Below are 21703 nucleotides of genomic sequence, written 5' to 3'. Positions count from 1 at the left end.
ACTGCTTGCGGGCGACGGGAGCCCTGACTTCCACCTCTCCCCACTCGGCTTGCCCGGGCGGGCACCCACGCACACACACGCCCGCTTTGCCTGAGCCCCTCTCACCCCTGGGCAGGGAGTGTGCAGAGGGAAGGAGCTTGGGCGTCTGTTGGCCCTTTACCGAGGTTCCCGCTTGCCGGATTCTCCTCTGCCTGCTGGGTCATGGGACAGCAAGGGGTGTCCAGAACCCGGGGCCTGGGTCCTTCTCACGTGGGCCTGGAGTCTCTCAGGAGTGTGGTCTGGGCAGTGGAGGGTGCGAAGGGACGCTCCATGGGAAATGGACCATGAAGGAGAGTGGCAGCCCCCCGCTGAGGCTGTGAGTACTGTGGCGCCTCTCTCAGCTGGCTTCCTCCTCTTCAGCAGGAACTCTGGACGGAGGCTTTGCAAAGGGGCATAGCTGGGCAAAGCTGCCGTGTGTGCTCCCAGCTCATCTACCTGTGACTGAAGGACTTTTGTATTTTTTTTTTCTTTTTGGGTCACACCCGGCTTTGCACAGGGGTTACTCCTGGCTCTGCACTCAGGAATTACTCCTGGTGGTGCTCAGGAGACCATATGGGATGCTGGGAATCGAACCCGGGTCGGTTGCGTGCAAGGCAAATGCCCTACCTGCTATGCCATCACTCTAGCCCCAGGACTTTTGTATTTGTTCAAATGCTGAAAGTGACCGGGTGTTTTAGTTGGGCTGTGTGTGTGTGTGTGTGTGTGTGTGTGTGTGTGTGTCAAAGCCAAAGGCAAGGAAGGGAGGAAAAGAAACAATCCAGTCAGAGAGGAGAAAGCCCAATGGGGAGGCAAGAAGCAAGAGCCTGGAAAGACACGAGCAGAGGAGCAGAGAGCAGCACCGCTCAGAGGGCGGCTGGGACGGCCCTGTCGACAGCGGCCAGAGGGGGGGACAGAGAGAGAGAGAGAGAGAGAGAGAGAGAGAGAGAGAGAGAGAGAGAGAGCAGCTCCCAGCCCAGCCCAGCCCAGCCCAGCCCCGGACGCTGTCTGTCCGAGGGAGGTCGAGAGAGAAGCAGCAGAGACTCAGAACCCGCTGCCTCCCTTACCCGGGCCTGCCTGGGGGTTTGACGGCCTGGCTCCCACAGAGGACTCAGTGCCCCTGAGGGTGCATGTGGTGACCCCTGACCTGCCCCGGAAACCTAGGGCCTGCGCAGGCCCTCTCCTGGAGCCAGGTTCCGGGGAGATGGTGCCGCCAGCCCAAGCCCCACCGGATGGTCCTGTTTCCTGAGCCTCACGGGATCATTACAACAACCCCCCGCCCCTCCCCCGCCCCCCGCCACCCGAGAACTTCCTTCCCTTTTCTCCTGCCCACCTGCTACCTGCCGCCCTCACTGATCATCCAGGTGCAGAAAGATTTGTGAACACAGCCACACCTAACAGCAGCTTCAGGGCCTGGCCTGGCATGGAGGAGGATGAGAAGGGTAGGGCTGATGCCCAGGCCTGTGTCTTTTGTTGGGGGGAGGAGTTCACACCCACCATTGCTAAGGGGTCGCTCCTGGCTCTGTGCTCAGGAATTACTCCTGGCAGTCCTTCGGGATGTTGGAGATCAAACCCAGGAGGCCAAGGCACATGCCCTTCTGCTGTGCTGTCGCTCCAGCCCTGGCCCGTGACTTGAGGGTGACCCTGGGGCCGCCAGCCGTTGGGCAGTCTCTTTCTTGCCCTGCTTTCCGGCAAGGCTTCTCACTTACGGGCTCGTCATCTTTGTCTGCTTTCTGTCCCACCAGAGACTTGGGTCGCTGGCCAGGCAGGGCACAAGGGAAGTGGCAGCTAGGCCGTCAGTGAATCGTGCTTCTCTGGCCGCCTTGATCCTGTCAAGTCTCTGAGCTTCGGTGGCTTTTCTCCTCTTCTTGAATTTGTGTCTGTGTGCGTACATGTATGTGTATGTGTGTGCATATGTGTATGTGCATGTGTGTGTGTGTACATGTGTATGTGTACGTGTGAGTGTTGTGTGTATGTGTGCATGTGTATATGTGCATGTATACGTGTGCAAGTGCTCATGTGTTGTGTGTATGTACACACGTGCGTATGTATGTGTGTGTATGTTGCACGTGTGTGTGGGCATGAGTGTGTGTTGTGTATGTGTGTGCATGTATGTATGTGTGCATTGTGTGTGCATGAGTGTATGTTGTATGTGTGCGCTGTGTTGTGTGTGTGCATGTGTGTACATGCGTGTGTATGTGTACACACTTGCGTACACACACACACATGCCGTGGGAGAGAGTGTGGGAGGCCGCAGCTGATCTGAGAGTGCCGTCAGGCATTGTTGCCTGGCAGGGTGCCCGCTCGGGAGCCAGAGTGCAGAGGCTCCTGCCAGCAGCCACGATAGCGTCACTCACTCTCTCTGACATGGGTTATTTATAGCCCCTTGCTAAGTGCAGCTGCCGTTGGGACACTGGAGGAATGGCGGGGACAGAGCGAGCCCCAGCCTGCGGAGGGAGCGCTTCTGATGGGGTGCCCGGGAGGGTCCGGCTGAGGGTGCGGATGTAGCAGGGAGAGAGGTGACGCCCCGGGGTGGAAGGAAAAGGTTGCCCAGAGTCTCAGCACTGAAAACCGTGGGAAGGCAGCCAGGGAGCGTCAGGACTTGATGGAGCTAGGCCACGGGCTGTGGGCTCCCCGCAGAGGGGCAGAGGGACCCCTGTGCGCTCCCAGCTCTGCCCTCATGTGGGTGGGCTTGGGGGGTGGCCTTGGCCTTGCCGCCTGGGCTGTGGGAGAAGGCGGGGCTGGGGCGGGGCTGGGGATGGGAGGGACCCTCTGCTCTGTTGAGGTCCTAGAAGCTGCCTGACAGGGAGTGGCCATGCATGGGCTGCTGGGCTGAGCCTTGGGCAGTCGGAGCAGCCGCTGCAGGTGCAGTTTGTGGGCCCCTTGACAGCCCTATGGGGCCAGGGAGGGGCCGAGGGAGGGTCTGAGGGAAGCTTGCGGACCCCCAGGGCCTGCTTCCTGCCCAGGCATCTTTGTTGCCACGGTGGGGTGGACGGCAGTCAGCTGTAGGGAGAGCTGAGCACGCAGGACAGAGTCAGATGAGGAGCTGGCCTGGTGGGTTTCCTCGTCCTCCTCAGACACCCCTGCTCCCCTTCCCCAGTGGTGCGGTGCCCCACCCCACCTATACCCCTACCTATCCTCGCTGACCTCGCAGGACAGCGTCCCGCAGTGCTCCAGGGGAGGCCACTCTCCTGCGCCCAGTGCCCACTGCTTCCAGGCCCAGCTCCCCGCACACTCTCTGGCCTCTCCCTGCCTTCTTCCTTCTTAGAGGGACCACACCAGACCCTGGCCGTTCGGGACCAGTGCTAGCAGAACTCGGCCCATTGGGTCAGCAGTGCTTAGGCCAGTGCTCCTTGGGGGCCAGCAGGGGCTGTCTTGTGTCCATCATGGCCATGCTGGGGGCCACCAGCACCACACCCAGAGGTGCTGCCATATGGGCTTCCCTGGCAGTGTCTGGGGTCCAGCTCGGGGCCTTGCGCCCCTGAGACATGTGTTCTAGCCCTTGTCTCCCCAACCCTGGGGGCCCCCGTCTCCAAGGCCTTCCTTTCCCAGCCCACACCCCGCCTCGGGCATGCTTCCTGAGTGGCATGTTTCCATGCAGTGTGCCAGTCTGTGGGTGACAGATGCTTTTGGAACCCAAGTGAGGTGGCCTGCCAAGTGCCCAGGCCGCGAGCCGGTGGCAACGACAAACAGGGGACACAAGATTTGCTGTCGCCCCTGTCCGGACAGTGTCTGAGACTGGGCGAGCAGGCAGGAGCAGGAGGGGTTGAGGGAGGGACAGCCTCCACTGGCGGGGGGGCGGGGACAGGGTTGAGGTGGGAACCAGGGTCACCCGGAAGGCCCACATGGCACACTTTTTGCGGGTGCCTCAGTTTTGGGTCCGTGGGCTTGTGGGCCTGCGGGTCGGCGCTTGCGGTTCGCTGAGAGCCTTGGTCTGAGGAGGGAACCAGGGGTGTACACTCAGGCGCCACACAGTTTTTCCAGCACCCTTGGGGGCTGCGACTGTGGAGGCTGGGGGCATCCCTTCCCTTCTCCCTTGGTTGGCTTCTGTCTAGCTTAACTTGATGTTTGAATTGGGGCAGTTTGGGGTGCACAGCCGGGAGGGCTGAGCTCTGGGTCGACACCTGCTCTGCCTCCTTTCTGGCTCTCTGGTTTCTTCAGCGCCATCGGGTGGTTTCCTCTTACTCTGCTCAGAAGCTTTTTTAGCAGGTGATGCCGTGAAGGCCCCAGAGATGCCGAAGCCCTGGCAGGGGAGGTCAGAACCACTGACGTCATTGCCGGGAGGCGGGGAATTGGGATTTTTGTGAATTGGCCCAGGTGGTTCCCAGGGGCCGTCCTGGAGTCTCCAGTATGAACCCGTGGCCTGGACAAAGTGTAGTTTTCCTCTTGGCTGTCCTATGCCTCAGCTCCCAAAGGACCTTGGTCTGCCCCTTTCTAGGGGATGCCTCCTCCCCTCTGCCCATCCCTGCCTTTCTTGGTTGGCCCTTAGCTCAGGGGTCACCCCACTTGGCCCAGTTCCTGGGGAGCTGGCCCTGCGAGGCCCTGCCTAGAGCCGATGCTCCCCTTAGGAGCGTTCCAGCTGCCCCGCTCAGCTGACCTGTGCATTCTACTCTATCAGAACCTTGGGGAACAAATGGTTCCTGATGTTTCTACCTTTCAGTGACGCAGAGAGTAGAAAATTGTGCAAGAAAATGAAAATTGACCCAAGTTCAAAGGACAAAAAGGTGGAGCTACTCCATTACCTGTAAGTACACAGGCACTTCCTGCTTCCAGCCGAGCGCTGAAATATTCTGTGGGTTTTCTTGGGGAACAGGGATTTTTAAGTTAAATAAATTTTTTTCAGAAACGATTTCTGCCCCCCCCCCCCAGTTGTTTGTTTTAAACCACTAGTTCTTAAAAAGAAAATCCTGGGCTATAGAATTTAATTCCTGAATTGTACTAAGCTGCCAGGGGTATTGGGGGTACAGGTGTGTATGACCACGCTGACACTCGCCCTGTTTCCTCCTTGTATGGCAGAGACGGCGTCTTTCACATGGAGTATAACAGGCCTATGACGCTAAAGGTAATGTGCCAGCCTCCTCCACGCCGCGCAGCGCACACAGACATAACACACGTGCACACACACATCTGTGCACACACGCACATGCACACAGACACACACATACACACGCATGCAGGCACATATACACACACATGCGTTTAGCTCCTGCTGGCTGGGCTTGCTGAGGGCCAGAGTGCAACACTGTTGCCTGCCAGGCTCTTCTGCAGGGTCTAAGGGATTCTTCTCTCTGGAGCAGAATCTTGAGAACCACGGGGCAACCCGAAGGGCGGGAGAGAAGCAGTGGGCTGTCAGCCTGGTGGTGGTGGGGGGGGGTTGCCATGGGCATCGAGTGTGGCCCTGCTTGGAGCCGCAGAGTTGAAGCCAGTGCAGACATGTCAGTGAGGGCCAGTGTGGCAGTCCTGGGCCTGTTGGTGTCCTGCCCGGGGACCCCCACCCCCGCACTCGGTCTCTCCCGGAGGCCGCGTCCTGCGTGGCTGGCCACCCGTGTTCCTGCTGCTCTCTCGCCGTGCGTCCTTTCACCTGCATCCTGCCACCTGCCCCCTCCCGGTTTCCCCTGGCTTCTCTGTACTCTGCATCCCCTTTCTGTTTCACTCCTGCCCGCCCCTCGCTTCCTGTTGTTCCACTAACACTCACACACTCATTCTGTTCGTTCTTTCCAGTTGATCAGCCCTGAATCGGTGACAGAGTCATTCATGACTGAGTTGTAGGCATGGTGTTCCAACATGAGTCCTTCTGCCTGGGTCCGCTTCCCTCAGCCCAGGTCCCCAGTTTCTCTCCCGTCCCCTGGCTGGCCTCTGTGGCAGGCACCTTTTCCTTTTTGGGGGAAAAAGGTGTTGTGTTTCACCTGCTGTTGCTAATGGGGTATCAGGCCTGGTACTTGGCCTCCTTCAGCACCGCATCCTGGTCCAAAGTGACCACTCCCCTCTGCTGCTGTCCTGTGCCCCTTCCCTGCCTTCTCTCCTGCCCCCGCCGTGCCAGGCCTCTTCCTAAGGACAGTTCTCCGGCTCTTCCTTCCATTCCACTCTCTCAGTGGCAGCAGGCTTTGCCACCCGCTCCGAGAGGCCCGGTCACTCACCATCCACACCCACTGAGGCAGTCCCGAGCAGCCACCCCAGCTCGGGTGGCTTAGCCTCTCCTTCCTCAGACGGGATGCGCGCTCCACGGCGAGGCGGGGACAGGCTGGCTGCTTGGGGATGGGAAGCAGGGGCGGGGGTGGACGCCTTGGCTTCCCTTTGGGGTGGCCGCGCTCTGAGGAGCCTGGCCTGGATCCTGGAGCAGCCCCTGCAGCCCCTCAGGACTCGAGTTGCAGAGAAATCTACCGTCTGGGAGTCCTGCAGCTCATTAGGGGTGACTCCAGAGATGACCCGCTGGCTCCAGAGATGACCTTGCTGCGTCCTTCCCTGGGGTTCCCCAAGAGTGACCAGAATGTGACTGGTCCCAAACCAGGGGAGTTTGCGAGGCAGCAAGCAGGTCCCTCATAAGTCGGTGGGTTGCTTGGGGGTGGGGCCGCGTGAAGGTGGAGTAGTGACTCCGTGAGACTTGTGAGCGACCTTTATTCGGAGAGAACAGGGGAGCCTCTTGGAGGAGGGGGTGTTGGGGGGGTGTGAATGTGCTCTGGCTTGAAGAAGCAACATTTCTCATTTCCTCTTTCTGCCCATGAAGATGCATGGCAGAGGAGGCCCAGCTGGCCAGGGTGAGGTGCAGTGTTGGGGTTCATGCAGGTGGTGCTCCCTGCAGCCCCTTCCTCACAGTTGGGGCCCCCTGCCGGGAGTGGGCAAGTTCCTGAGCCCTTCACCCACCCGTCTTTCTCCCCAGCTCAACCCCGCTTTCTTTCTTTCCTCTTCCTTCGCAGTCCATGGTGGCCTTTATGAAGGACCCCAAAGGGCCCCCTCTGTGGGAAGAAGACCCTGGAGCCAAAGACGTGGTACACATCGACAGCGAGAAGGTAAGGTCTGTCCATCGCCCTCACTGCCTACCTCTGGGCTTTTTTTTTTTTTTTGCTTTTGCTTTTTGGGTCACACCCAGCGATGCACAGGAGTCCCTCCTGGCTCTTGCACTCAGGAATTACCCCTGGCGGTGCTCGGGGGACCTTATGGGATGCTGGGAATAGAACCCGGGTTGGCTGAGAGCAAGGCAAACGGCCTACCCGCTGTGCTATCGCTCCAGCCACCCCCTCCTTTGTGCTTGTTCATGGAAATCCTGGATTCCACAGCCTCCCCAAGTCATGTGACCCAGCCATTACTGGGACCTGAAGGTGTGTCCTCGGTCTGCCCCTCTGAGCTGTAGTGTAACTCGGAACCAGTCATTGACCACCTTGTTTCAGTTTGCAGATTGCCCTGACCTGCCCCGTCCAGCGCGACTCCGCCCTTCCCTGTGGCTCTGTGTGCACGTGGCCATGTTCTTCTCAGGCTCTGCCCTCATGGGGGGCAGCCCACAGCACAGTTCGTCCCGGTGGTCTTCAGCCCGCTGTGCTCTCCTGCCTTGAGGTAGAAGGGCCTCTCACCCCGAGCACAGACGTCTTTTCTTTTCTCCGCCCCCTTCCCTTTGCATTCGAAATGGTCAGGTCTTAAAGAAATGCCTGCCGTGTCCATACTCTGTGGGTGGGGTTCGTGTATGGTTGCCAAGTGAGCGTGTGGAGGTTGCAAGCACCCTCTGGGCAGAGAGAATCTCGTGGGAGCTGAGCTATTGGCCGCCCTCTTTTCCTCTGAGGAAGTTTTCTGTGTCCCCTGGCACGTAGGGCTTAAAGCATCATTTTGCAAATCACACATCCACTGATAACAGATCATAAATAAATTATCTTATAACAGATCTGCAAAAACATTTTGCGATCCCAGCCCCACGTCTCGGCCCTGATGCTCACTTTAAGAAGCTAGAGGAGGGGTCCTCCTGGGGAGCAGCATGGGCAGGACGGGCAATGCCAGGAGCCCCGGCACCAGGTCTGCTCGGGCCCGGGCAACCGGGCTGCTTGCTGTCCCTGGCACATTTTTGGAGAAAGGGTTTTTTCACCAGCTCACTCCAGATACTCCCGTCCTTTAAGAGTGCTCTCCGCTCACTGGAAATAGGGAGAAAACACTCCACACCTTTTGGCAATCTTCTTTCCATGGCACCATCTCCTCGTCCACCAAAGTGTGGGCAGATCCTCTCATGAAGCGGTGGAAGGTTCCAAATCCAGATTTGAGCTGCTGATTCCTAATTTTTAGGCTCATAATTCTATGCTTACAGAAAGTAATTGAGGCTCTCTGCATGGACCGCTTTGTTCCTGCTCAAGGTGTGAGATCAGATCACCGCAGGGACAGAAATCTGCCTTTCCACGTCTCTAGGTTCCAGAGCCTGGGGCTTCCAGAAGGTTGTTTTCAGGATGCTGAATCTTCTACCCCCCAAGTCAGGCCTTGACTTTGACTGTCCTGAAAGTACACCTTGCCCCCCCCTCCCAAGTCATGCAGATAAGAGTCAGCCTTTTCAGGGGCTGGAGCGATAGCACAGTGGGGAGGGCATTTGCCTTGCATGTGGCCGACCCAGGTTCGATTCCCAGCATCCCATATGGTCCCCTGAGCACCACCAAGAGTGATTCCTGAGTGCAGAGCCAGGAGTAACCCCGAAGTATCCCCTGGTGTGACCCAAAAAGCAAAAAAAAAAAGTCAGCCTTTTCAGAGTCAACCGTGACTGCTCTGCCATAAGTGTCACAAGTGTCATATTTGCGCCCATCTTTATCCACTGGACAAAGGCAAGTCGCTGATGGTCATTGTGAAAAGTGTTTAGAAAACAGCACAGGCCTTCACGGGGACAGAGGTGCCCTCACAGTCCCCCGGAGAAGAGCCACGGCTGCCCCTGCTGTGTGCCCTCCCAGGTGTTCCCTAACACGCACAAACCCTTCCACCCACACCCGTGCAAGGGCCGTCCTTCTAATATGCCGTTTTCGTAACTGGCATGCCCCCTGCACTTAACATACCGCGTGCATCTTACTGTGGCATTAACCACTGCTCTTCGCGGAGCTAATGAAGGAGCAGCGTTCCGTTGTGTGGGATGTCATTTATTGTGTCATTTATTCACCCCAGTCTGGCTGCTGCGGGGGAAAGCTGCATTCCAAAATTCGCTCCTGTTTTTCTTGTTCAAAAGAGCAAATTTGTTTTGTGGAAATGGGTTACAGGAGCTTTACTAAATCAAAACATGTTTGTTCTGCCTTGGTGCAGGCAGTCACTTCGTTGCAGGTAGATCCGCTTTCAGCATTGTGCTGGCTCTCAGGGAAAGACGTCCCCTAGCTCACGCTGCCTGAAGTCTCTCTGCTGACCCTACCACGACCATTTGAATTGCACGTCTGTTGTATTTATTCTAAAGATGTGTGATGCCCAGGAACACACCAGGCACCATTCACAGGGCTTTACAGACCCAAGTGATGCACAGAAGGAGAGCCATAGGGTCTGGTGGGTGAGGTGGAGCCTCCCGCCACTCCCGTGCCCAGCATCTCCTGGCACCACCCTGTCCTGGGGCCCACCAGGCCTCCCTCCCCACAGAAAATATTCCCTGTGTGGCCCAGGACTGCTCTTGGTCCCAGGACTTGGGAGCAGGAGGTAAAACCCGGGTGGAGCTTGCCTGGGATGCATCCCGTTTGAAAGCCAGTTGGCGCTCGAGCCTCTGCTCCCCACTCTGCTGTGCAGGGAGGGGCTGGAGTGGGTCGTCACCTGGCACTTCTCTTCCAGAAGGTTCTTGCAGCTCCCAACATGCCCTGACCACTGCAGGCCTCGGAATTTCTCCCCCCCCCCCCGCCCTCCCCCCTCCTCCGGGATTTCTCCAGTGCCCGCCTTGCTCTGTGCGGGTCCCTGCTGCCCGTGATTTGTGAGTGACCTGTGGCTCTCTGTTTGTGCGCAGGGCTTCAGACGGCTCCTGAAGAAGGAAGAGAAGCCTCTGCTGGTGATGTTTTATGCCCCCTGTGAGTGACCTGCTTTGGGGCCTCCAGGGTGGGGTAGCTGGGGACCCTACAGGGCACTGGGAACCGGCTGTGCCCTCACTGGGATGGTTGGGGGCAAGTGGGGGTGGGGCAGGTGGGGAATGAACCCAGAGCAGTGGTCCTTGTAACTTGAAATCTGGGTCCCCAGGACCTGTTGCTTATTGGCGAATGTTGACTGGACAGAAACACACAGGCAGGGAAAACCTGACTCTGGGGGCTTGAGGTGAGCCATTAGCCTTATCTCTCCCCAGCGCCCAGCTGAGTTACAAGATACACACAGATAGAGATCACAGTCCCTGCTCTATTTTTGGTAAAGTTAAATTGGAAACTGACTTGGCCCTAGATTGCCATGGCTCTGTGCCCTCCCATCTCTCCTCTCCCAGCAGGCAGTGGTGAGCCGGTTCCGGAGGCCCGTGTGGCCGTGGGGTGCAGACAGGCCAGGCTGGGAGAGGCTGTCCCACAGGGACCGGCCATTGCTCTAACTCCTTGTTGTTGAATGTGGTGGCCCAGCGGGCCAGACTCCTGCATCCTGCCCCTACCACTAAGGAGAGGTGATCGAGGGTCCTCTCTCGTTTTCCCTTCCATGGTGGGGTGGGTGCGGCAGGAACAGACTCCGTCCCCGTTCAGGTGTGGCCCCTGTGTGCTCTGCCTGGCGGGGTGAGGTCGGGCAGCTGTGGGTCCTGATGTGCTCGCTGGCATCTCCCAGCCTGCTTTGCGACAGTGCCCACCCACCCGGCAGAGAGCCAGGCCCGGCTGTCAGCATCCTAAGGGCAGCCGGGTCAACGGTAATGGCCACTTGGAGTGGGGAGTGGTGCTGGAGGCCGGGCTTCCTTGGCTGGGGCCCCAGGGCTTGGGGTCTTGGCCTCTCCAGAAGAAGATTGTGACCTTGGGAGACGGAGCCCCAAGATTAACCAGGCCCAAGACCTCACCGGGGACATCACAGGGTCCTCGGAAATGAAAGCTGGAAGGGCCCCCCCACCAGGTGGCCTGCATACCCCCAACCCCCATTTGGGGAGGGGGGTTGGGGCTGGGTGGTGATGGTTCCTGCAAGTGGAGGGAAGGTGAGAACTGAATGTTCCCATCCTGAGGCCTGGGCTGTCCCCTGGGGCCAGAGCCAGGAGCCTTCCAGGCCTGGCCAGCCGCCAGACACTGCATAATTGTCCTTGTTAAGGAAAGGAAAGAGGTGCGAAAACCCCCAGCCATTGTTTCTGGAGCGGGCCATTGTCTCCCTAATAGCAGTTGATGGTTCTTTGGCAGCCCCGGCGGGCTAGGTGCAGGGAAGCTCTCACCCCTGGGCGCTGCCCTGAATTCCTCCTGAGCCCAGCGGCATCTCTGCCTTCTCTACTGTGTGACCCTAGCCAACCCCGTGTTCCCCGGCACCCTGCTGTCCTGGGCAGTGGGGATGGGTAGGGGCAGCCCGCTGGGGCTGAGGCTGGGGCTGGGGCTGGGGCTGGGTCTGGGGCTTGGGGCTCTGCTCTCTCTATCCCCGGATAGGAGGCGGGCTGGGCACTTGTTAGGGAGAGGCCCGGTGTCCTCCCCACCCCACCCTAACTGCGATGTTCCCCCTGCCCTTGCCTAGGGTGTCCCAAGTGCAAGAGGATGAAGCTGCCTTTCCAGCAGGCTGCGACGATGACCCGAGGCCGCTATGTGAGTGGGTGCTGCCGGCCTGGCGGCTCTCTGCACCCCTCTCCATGGAGAAGTGGGGGAGAGGGGACCGGGGAGGGGGCAGCTTCCCCCGTGCCGCCTGCCCCACCCCCCCCCCCGGGGCCAGTGACTGTGGACACTCCCCTGAGCTGCCATGCCCAGGTTGGCACCTGTCAGAAGCCAGTGAGGAAGTAGCCGGGAAGCCAGCGGGAAGCGCAGGAGGTGCAGCCCGCAGGAGGCCCCAGGAGGCCGCGGTGCAGGATGGGGCCTGGAGTGGGCAGTCGGGTGGGGCCGGCAGCACAGGTCTGCGGGGACCCGCCCCTGCCCCTCCACAGAAACTGCGTGTGTAGGGGAGTGTGGAGGAGCCTGAGTTGGGCCCCTTCCTTAGGGGAGCCCAGGGAGCAGACGGGAACAGACGGGCACCCTTCCGTAGGGGAGCCCAGGGGACAGGCGGGCACCCTTCCGTAGGGGAGCCCAGGGAGCAGACCGGTGTCCTTCCATCGGGGAGCCTAGGGGAGCTGGGTGCCCGCCCCGGGCGCAGAACTGGAGGAGGAGGTAGGAGACAGCACCTCAGGAGGTGGCTGAGGAAGTTCCCGCCCAGGAAGCCACTTTGGTTGCCATGAGAAGCAGAGATTTGACGCTTACTCTCTTGGGTGTCACTTTGCTCCAGCTTCCAGTAGGGTTGATCTCTGTGGGTGGGGCTGGCTGGCTCAATGGGCCCAGCCTGACCAAGGCACTTCTGAGATCTTAGATCTGCTGCTGGAGGTTTATGGATCAAATTAGTTGGCACCGGGTTGAGTTCAGAGTCATTTTAAAACTTAAAAAATTGTTTCTATCTCTTTGTGTGTGTACCGGGGTGGGGAGGGGTTGAGCCGGGGTCTCACGCATGCGGGGTGGGTGCCTCACCTCCGAGCTGCATTCCTGGCCATGCGGTAGCCCTGCTCTCTGCTGGGTAGGCTCAGAACCAGAGCTTCCTCACTTGACCTCATTCTGGGGCCCCGCAGGGCTGCTCGGCTCTCACTCGTGGGTCCAGTACTGCACCTAGGGATGCTGGCCCTGCGGCACGCAGGCATCATGCTGGGGGGGCTGTGCTTCACAGCTCAGGGCTTCAGTAGATGCTGTCTGTTGTGTTAAGATGGTTTTGCCTGGAGTGAAGACGTAATGACTCCCAGTGTTCAGCCTCACCTGCTCTGCCCAACTTCCAGACTCTGGGCCAGGAGGGTACGCAGCTTTGACCCTGTCAGAGCATCCCAGAATTTGGTGCCAGTTGCAGACTCCTTCTGGAAGATTCTCTGCCTCTGCTGCTCAGTATTTGCGGCCCCTCCTGCGCCCCTGTGGGTTTGTCCCTGCCAACCAGAGTCCGCCCACTTTTGCTCTGCTTCTCAGGGCACTAGGGATCACATGACACTAATGTCGTCAAGGGCAGCCAGGACAATTGGTGGGGGTCGGGGGAGAAAATAACAAGGTCTTTTTATTACACTGGCTCATCAGACCGGTGAGTCTAGGCTGTCAAGCACCTGAAACCTCCCACGAAGCCCAGGGGTCCCAGAGCCTGTTGCCATAGGGCTTTACTGCAAAGTCGTCATCCCTCTGCCTCATGCTCAGGCAGCGCCAGGACGCACGCACGTGGTGGCATCTTACAGCTATAGGGAGTTTCCTGAAAATCAGCATTTTCTTAGCTTGGAACAGGGAAGTTCATCCCAAGTGCAGATGGGGTTGACATCTTTCAAAAGCTTTCCACCCACAAGCAAAATCATCTCTTTGAAGTACAAATCGATTATAAAACCAAAGATACATATAATAAATTTCAAACATGATCCTAGCTGTGGTTTGGTGGTCTCACATGCAGGGCTGAAGTCAGGACTGGCACCCTGTGCCCGCTAGAGAGGAAATGGGCGGGTGTGGCTCCCCCTCCCTCCCCCCCCCCCCCCCCCCCCCCCGCCCATCTGCTCCACGCCTGGCCCTGTGTCCGAAGTGAAAGGGTTGTGTCCCCTGCAGAGCGTTGACTGTCAGGGCCAGAGATACGGCAGGAAGGGCCTGCGCCGGGCTGGGCTCACCTCAGCTTCCTTCCCAAGACTGGCCCTGAGAAGTGTTCAGTGTACCTGCATCCAGGGAAGAGAGAGCATGCACTAGGGCTGTGTGCTACCACCCTTTCTGATCCCAGGCACCCCACGGCCCCCAGGCTCCACTGGGAGTTGTCCTGAGTCATGCTTGGGAGATGCCACCCCCCCCAAAAAAAAAATAAAACTTTAAAAAAATTTTTTTATTCTTCAAGTATCAAGGGTGACCTGCTTCCCCGACCCCCTGCAGTTCTCTGACTTTTCTAGAAAAGTCAGTGGGCTTCTCTGTGCACAGCACAGACTTGCTGGGCAGGCCTGACTGGGCCCAGGTGTCGGTGTCTCCCCAGAGGCACCTGCGTCACCTGAACCCGCCACTTCCTTGCTCCTGTGTTTCTCACTCGAGTGGAGTGTGGTGCTTTTGTATTTTCTTTTTTAAATTAATTTATTTTTTTTTATTTTATAAAGTAGTTCACAATATCTTATTGCATTTGATATTCAAACATCAGTCCCACCACCATTACACCTTCCCTCCACCATATTTCGGATGATTCCAACCCAAACCCCAATCCCTGCCCCAAAGCAGAACCAAAATTATATAGTATTTCCCTCTGAGGTCGGTTACCTCCTAATTTGAATCCCACCAAATGTGGTGGGTAGTCTTGGAGAATGGGTAGGGTGCGTACTATGAAGTGTCTTCAAGGTCCAGGAAAAGATTCACTCATGGGTGAGGCCCAACCTGAGTGTGTGGAGAGTGGCCAGGAGCAGGGTGGCGGTTGGGTTCTGGAGGTTTTCAGCTGCTGAGGCTGGGTCCCTTAGGTGGAGAGGGGTCTCACCTGCCCCCCTCTGGAGTGCCCCGAGTGAGACAACCTGGCACAGGGTCCAACAGCATGGTTATGGTGAGTGTCATGTTATGCTCCCTTCCAGGAGAGAAGGTTATGCGATCTCTTTAACCTTTATTAAATTTTTTTCATTGAATGTCCATGAGATAGACCATTATACAGCCGCTCATGGTTGGGTTTCAGTCAGACAATGATCCAGCACCCACCCCTCCACCTGTGGCCCCTGTTTCCCTCCCACCTTCACCCAATACCCCACTCTTCACCCTAGCCTCCCTCTATGGGAGGCACTTTTCTTCCTCTCTCTCTCGCTCTCTCTCTCTCTCTCTCTCTCTCCTTTTGTGCATTATGGTTTGCAATACAGGTACTAAGAGGTCATCCTGTGTGTTCAGTGCATTCAGTATTTTTCTCGGGACGGTAAGGCTGGAGTAGCTTTTTAACTGGGTGGCAGCCTCCAGGTGTGGACGTGACTGCTGAGGCTTCTGGAATTACAGGAAAGTGGGGGGAGGTAGCCCATCCCAACCCCAAGAATGCCCAGAGATTTCAGTCACAAAACCCGCATACCTGAATTTCCAAGCAGGTTTCATCTCACTGAGGTCCGTCCTGAGATGGTGGAGTATGGCTAGAGGCATGGCAGAGGTTTTGGATTGTGGAAGCAAACAGCTGACAGGGGCTCTGCTTGGGCGGGTACCAGACTGACTCAGCCCCCTCCAGTTTACCCTGGTCTGTTTAGCCTTTTATGGGTTCAAGATTAGCTGCAGCTTTTGATCTCTTTTGAGATTTATTTATGAGTCTCTGAAGAGAGGCTGGTAGAAGAGCTTACATGGTGGCGCTGGCGTTGGTTCATGGAGTTGGCTGCCAGTGCTTCCAGGAGTGTTGGGAAGTGTGTGTGCTGGGGGGAGAGTGGGGGAGGGGAAGAGGTAACTCCGAGAAAACCTGGACATTTCAGTCAAAAAGCTGCACCTCTGAAGTTTCAGCAGGCAGATGTCTCAGTAAGGTCTGTCCTGAGATGATGGAGTCCAGCCGGACACTTGGCAGCTATTTTGGATTATGGGCGCGAACAGCAGCCAGGGGCCCTGCTTGGGCGGGCACCGGGCTGACCCCCGCCCCCAGCCTCCTGCCCCCGATTTACTCTGGCTTCTTCAGCCTCGTGAAGGTCCAAGATTAAACGTGACTTTTGATTTTTTTCAAGATTGGGTCTCTGAAGCAAGGCTGATAAATGAGCTTGTATAGCGGACCCAGAGGTGGTTTGTGGGGGTGGCTCTCACATACTAACTTTTGACTGTCTCGGGAAACTTGGTCCCGAATAGTTGGGGTCTGGCCAGAGGCACAGCAGCAATTTGGGGGTTATCAGGAGGCCTGAAGGCACTATCAGGCTGATGCACTCGCGCCCGGGTCCAGGTCACCTGCTGGGGCACTGCTTCCCATCAGGTGTGGTTTTGGGTTATTTCCTGCCCTGACTCCGTAGGGAAAGGCTTCTTGGAACATTCCCAGCCTTCCCACCCACACAGGCTCAGGGTTTTGCTCATGCAGAGCTGCTGCAGGCCCGTCTGTAGGCCAGGCTCGTGACGCAGAGGCTGCACCCTGCTCCAGCCCAGAGCCCGAGTCTCCTCATTATCCCATCGCGTGAGAGTCACGGCTGGCTGCCTGCAGCAGGGGTCACAGACACCCCCTCCCTAGCTTTGCCGGCCACTGGCCAGCCTGATGATGTCACCAGATCAGGGAGGTGGAGCTCTTGCCATTTCGTCCTCTGTTTTGCGATCACATGTATCCAGTGACTCACCGGCCTCTGTCCCACCTACTCCTGCTAGGTAATGTCCTCGCCACTGGCCGCCGCTGCCCCTCTGCCCTGCCTTGCCAGTCACTCTGTCCACAGTAAGCTTTTGAACCTAACCCAGCCTTGGCGACCTTGGCTGCGCCGGGCCACCTGGTGTGAACCACAGAGTGTGCCGTTGGTCAGTGGGACAACTTTGTGGAGCTCAGCTCTGGGGCTTTGCCCACAGGGTAGCACACTCTGGGACAGTTCTCGGCCTCAGTGTCCTTTTTTTTTTTTTTTGCTCTTTGGGTCACACCTGGCGATGCACAGGGGTTACTCCTGTCTCTTCACTCAGGAATTACTCCTGGTGGTGCTCAGGGGACCATATGGGATGCTGAGAATCGAACCTGGGTCAGCTGCGTGCAAGGCAAACGTGCTACCCGCTGTGCTATTGCTCCAGCCCTCAGTGTCCTTTTTCCATCTGTGTAGTGGGTTGATGGAGCTCACCCTGTCTGTCCTCCTGGGTTGTTGTGCAGAGGTGTCGCAGATGCGGATGGTGGGCTGCCCGAGCCCTGCGCTGCTCAGGACCCTGTCCTGCCCTTGCACTGTTCTTTCTTTTTTTCTTTTTTTAAATTGAACTTTTTTATTTGCAAAAAAAAAAGTCAACTTGATATTTTTATTAATACATAGAAACTTAACACAGCAAGAAGAAGCAGATGCTTTAATACAAAACCAGTAATATTTACTAAAGGGTAATATAAAGAGTATATTTCAAATAGACAAGGTGGAAGATTTGATAAGAAACATTATAAAAAGTGGAAAATATGAGAATAAGACTAATTTTAATTTAAGCATACTAATACTCTCAGAGAACCTGGCAGGCTACTGAGAGTATCATACCCGCCTATGTGCCTGACTAGGAACAGCTGTTAAGGTGATTAGAGGCTGCCCCAAAAGCTGCCTTCCCTCTCGGAGAGCCCGGCCAGCTTCCGAGAGTATCCCGCCCGCACGGCAGAGCGTGACAAGCTAACCGTGGCGTACTCAGTGTGTCAAAAACAGTAACAGTAACTCATTCCCCTGACCCTGAAGGAGCCCCCAATATGTCATCTGGCTACACTAGCATGTGACAGGGACGAATGGAGACGTTACTGGGCCTGCTCAAGCGAATTGATGAACAACGGGGTGTTAGTGGTAGTGATAGTGAATACTCTTGGGATGAAAAAGAAAATAAATGCCTGAAAAATTAATACAGAGATTTTGTGGCTGGAGCGATAGCACAGCGGGTAGGGCGTCTGCCTTGCACGCAGCCAACATGGCCGACCCGAGTTCGATTCCTCCCCCCCCCTCGGAGAGCCTGGCAAGCTACCGAGAGTATTCGATATGCCAGACACAGTAACAACAAAGTCTCCAATGGAGACGTTACTGGGCCCGCTCGAGCAAATCGACGATCAACGGGAGGGCCTTTACCTTACCTTTACCTTCGTGGCTCACGAAGATTGAGTTAACATAGAAAAAAAAAAACTTGCACTGTTCTTTTTACTCACACCTTGGAGCAGGGAGCTGGGCCTGCCCTGTCCCTTGGGCTCTATCCCTTAGGGGTTTTGTCTGTGTCTGTAGCTTCCACATAATGCAGTTCCCTGGAGCTTCACTTTCCCCTGAGGTCCAGCCACCTCCCACCCCCCATCTCCCCCCAGCACCCCTCTCCTCGGGCCAGACTGCACTCCACCTTACTGTCTGGATCCGTCTTCCTGTGATCCCAAACATAGGATGTCTAGCGTGAAAGCCAGAAGCTCTCCGTGGGGCAGCTCTCTGTCTCCTGCACCTCTGGTCAGCCCAGCACTGCTGCCTGCCAGACTGTTGATGCCCTCTGCGTGCATGCCCGGCCCCATCCAACACATCCTGGATGTACCCAGGGTGCCACAGGAGACCCCCAGCTCTCCTGCAGCCCCTACTGAAGTCATGCTTCCTTGGGCATAAGAGGTGGTCTCCCAAGGGACCAGCCCCTCCCTCCCCACCGCACACCTCTGCATTCTGCTGGCATCGCTCATGTCTTGGGCTGCGTCTTGCTTGTCCTCCCCTGCGTGTTTCCACTGGAGGTCTGCTGCCACCTTCCCCTGCTAGCAGCACACCGCCCCACTCACTGTGTGAAGCTGCCGTGCTTATTCCGACCCGGTCAGGTCTGTGCTCCTCCGTGACCTGAGACCAGTTTTGCCTCCTCTGGTCTCACGATCTCCAAAGAGTGTTTGGACTTGGTTGTTTTTTTTTTTGTTTTATTTTTGTTTTATTTTTTGGGGGGGGAAGGGGTCACACCTGGTGATGCTCAGGGGTTACTCCTGGCTCTGCACTCAGGAATTACTCCTGGGGGTGCTCAGGGGACCATATGGGATGCTGGGAATCGAAACGGGGTTGGCTGTGTGCAAGGCAAACGCACTACCCACTGTGTCATCACTCCAGCCCCGGACATGGTTGTTTAAAGCGCATCCGTTTTATTTAGGAGTAAATGTCGTCACAGCGGTACAGGAGATCTTCCAGAAGTCACCTCGAGGCACTGGGGTTGGGGAAGCCGACCAGGGACGTGCGATTTGCTTCACCTCTCAGGAAGGATGAACTGCAGTGGCAGCCACGGGGCGGGCCAGGGAAGGACTGCCCGCAGGTTTCTGGGAATGGCAGCAGGTGTGCGCAGCCTCCCAGGCCCGATGGGAATCGCCAGCGATGCCCTGGAGCCTTTACTTGTCTTTCTCATTTTGTCTTCTTTATGACCAGCTGAGGCGGCAGGTGAGCCGCAGAGGCCCGAGCCCACCTGTGATTGTTCCAGGATGTGCTTCTGTGGGGTGGGGAGCGGCCCGAGCCCCAGCTGCTCCCCGCTCTGGCGGGCATCCTTCCCGCACAAGTCTTGTGCTCCACTGTGGGGAGAACAAAAACTCTTGGCCCTGCAGATGACACAGCTCAGGGGGCTATGGGAAAGACATTTAACAAGCCAGGGGCCGCTGTGGTGTTGGGGTGTGGCCCTTTTCATCTGAGTTCATGGGCTCGAGGCTTGTGCCAGGAAATGACGTCGTGCAGAGGGAGAATGGGGGAGAGTAATCTGTGGAGAGTGTGCCGACCTCGGGGAGATCAATGTGTGTGTGTGTGTGTGTGTGTGTGTGTGAGAGAGAGAGAGAGAGAGAGAGAGAGAGAGAGAGAGATTAGAGATTACAGGTGGGCCGGCATTAATGGAACAGACTGCTTAATCAGCCAGGGGGTCAACACGGTGCCTTTTTACAGGGTCTGTCCAGGGCTTCTAGTAAGTTCTGTTTTAGCCTCATTTTCCTTCTGTTTCTTGCAGCATCCCAAAATGGGCAAGGGCAGAGGAAGTGTTTAGTGAGCATTTATCTTGTGCCTGCCCGGCTGGGGGCAAGTCAGCCAGAGGGCCACGCCCCGAGGTTCCCTCCCTCCCTCCCTCCGCCTCCGCTTGTGCTGTTGCTGTCCAGTTCGGGTCTTTATTTGGGGCTCACTGTGCTGGCAGCTCCTGGTGCACTCACCTCCCTGAGCAGCTCTCTGCCCGCTATCCCTGTGACTCAGCTTCTCCTTCCAGCCCCGCCCCCAGCGCCTCGGGAAGGAGGTTCCCAGGCCAGGAGCAGGGTTTCAGGGCCCTTTCTGGGGACCTTTGTATTCCAGGCGGTTCTCTGCCAGGCCCCGAGCTGCTGAAATGCTCCTTTCTGGCCTGAGGGGAGGGGTTTGTGCCGGGTGTGGGCCCCTGCAACTGGATGCCTCCGTACCTCTGCAGAGGGATGGGCGCACAGCAGGGACAGCGGGTGGGTGGACAGGCTCAGGAGATCCCGGAGACTCTGTCCTGACCAGTGTGCGCAGGAGAAGGTGGCCCCGGGTGCAGGCAGGGAGGGCCATGATGGCGTCCCCAGTGGTACCCCGCAGCTTGCCAAGGGCTGAGCAAAGCAGACTGTGCCCCACTGCAGCCTGGACTTGACCATGGTGTGTGTGTGTGTATCGGGGGTGGGGGGATGAGGCCGTGTCCCAGCACACAGGGCGGGGTGGCTGGGCGGGAGTGGACCCTGCTGTCCCCCTGCCCCCAGGTGCTGGCCGGCATGAACGTCTACCCCTCGGAGTTCGAGAGCATCAAGGAGGAGTACAGTGTGCGCGGCTATCCCACCATCTGCTATTTCGAGTAGGTTCCCGGCTCCCCTCGGGTGGGCGCGGGTGGGATTCGCCCCCCTGAGCCCTGTCCCGGGTCTTCCAGGAAGGGCCGCTTTCTGTTCCACTACGACCCCCAGGCCTCCAGCGCCGAGGACATCGTGGAGTGGCTGAAGAAGTAAGTGGGTGCTGGCCTCAGGAGGGAGGCCCCGCGGGCTCTGGCACAGGGGCTTGGGGACGTGGAGGGGGAAGGGGAGGAGGACGGGGAGGGGGAGGGGAGGATGTCAAGGGTCTGGGGTGATGCTCTCTTCTGAGCTGGGCAGCCCTTGAACTGGGGGGTGGGGTGGCTTGGGACTCTGTCTCCCTGGCTCCCTTCCCTCCCACACACCCCTCTGCCCACCAGCTCTCCCAAGAATAGCCAGGAACTTTCTGGAACCTCCTGCCATCCTGATGGTCTTTCCCTCTGACTGCGTGGGCTGCGTGGGTTTTCCCCAGGGTGTCGGGTTTGAGGGCCCCTCCTGGGTGCCCCCTGCAATGGGTGCTGCTCTCAGGGGCCCCTCCCCCGCCTCTTAGGCGTCAGGCCTTGCCATGGCTCCTCCGCCCGGGGACGCCTGTGATGAGATTGGGCCCTCGGAGTCCCGCCCCACTCTGTGGCCCTTTACTGCCCTCCCCTGCATCCCCTTGAGTGGCGGATGCCAAGGAGGCGCGGGAGGGTGGGCACCCGTTCCTGTCCTTTCCTGGAAGCAGCCCACCCCAGGCCTTCCCGGCCGGGTGCTCACCTGCTCCCATGGTCACTGGGGCACTTGGTGGCCACTCGCGCATGGACTTGTCCAGCATCAGCCAGTTTGGGGAGAACCCCTCGGAGGCTGAGACTATTCTGGGTGCTCGCCGTGAATTCCCCGGGACCCCCCAAGCAGGCCTTGTCGGAAAATGTCACCCCCCGCCCCCTGTATTATTGTTGTGTTGTGTTGTTTCAGTATTGGGTTTGGGAGCTCTGGGACTCCTGCACGCAGAGCCTGTGCTCCTTCTGCAGTGCTCTCACTCCCTGTGGTCTTCTCTCCTGGTTCCGCGAGGAGGCACCCAGCACAATGAGGAAGGATGGGCAGAGCCTGGACCACGGGCAGGGCCAGCCATCGAGGCGCGTGACCCCGTGGCAGCCCCTGGCTCTCACGCTGTTCCCCTCCTGGAGTTCTGGGTAGTTGATTGCCTCATTGCCTGAGGGACACAGGGTGAAAGGATTTGTAACCCACCCAGATG

The 21703-nt window shown here is 57.8% G+C and overlaps 1 protein-coding gene across 2 annotated transcripts in view; it reads left to right on the top strand.

Annotated features, from left to right (window-relative positions):
* PDIA5 (protein disulfide isomerase family A member 5) overlaps window positions 1-21703 on the top strand; it is a 70715-nt gene that overhangs the window by 25199 nt on the left and 23813 nt on the right. For both annotated transcript variants that reach the window (XM_056127358.1, XM_056127357.1), the window contains exons 4-10: window positions 4676-4759; window positions 5032-5077; window positions 6930-7022; window positions 9944-10004; window positions 11602-11669; window positions 20389-20480; window positions 20553-20624. In XM_056127358.1, coding sequence (XP_055983333.1) covers window positions 4676-4759; window positions 5032-5077; window positions 6930-7022; window positions 9944-10004; window positions 11602-11669; window positions 20389-20480; window positions 20553-20624 — 516 coding nt within the window. The remainder of the gene's footprint in view (window positions 1-4675; window positions 4760-5031; window positions 5078-6929; window positions 7023-9943; window positions 10005-11601; window positions 11670-20388; window positions 20481-20552; window positions 20625-21703) is intronic.

Source organism: Sorex fumeus, unplaced genomic scaffold (genome assembly GCF_029834395.1).
Source record: "Sorex fumeus unplaced genomic scaffold, SorFum_2.1 ptg000063l, whole genome shotgun sequence".
Taxonomy (NCBI): domain Eukaryota; kingdom Metazoa; phylum Chordata; class Mammalia; order Eulipotyphla; family Soricidae; genus Sorex; species Sorex fumeus.
Note: the sequence above shows the minus strand (reverse complement) of the source record. Positions and strands in the feature narration are given on the sequence as shown.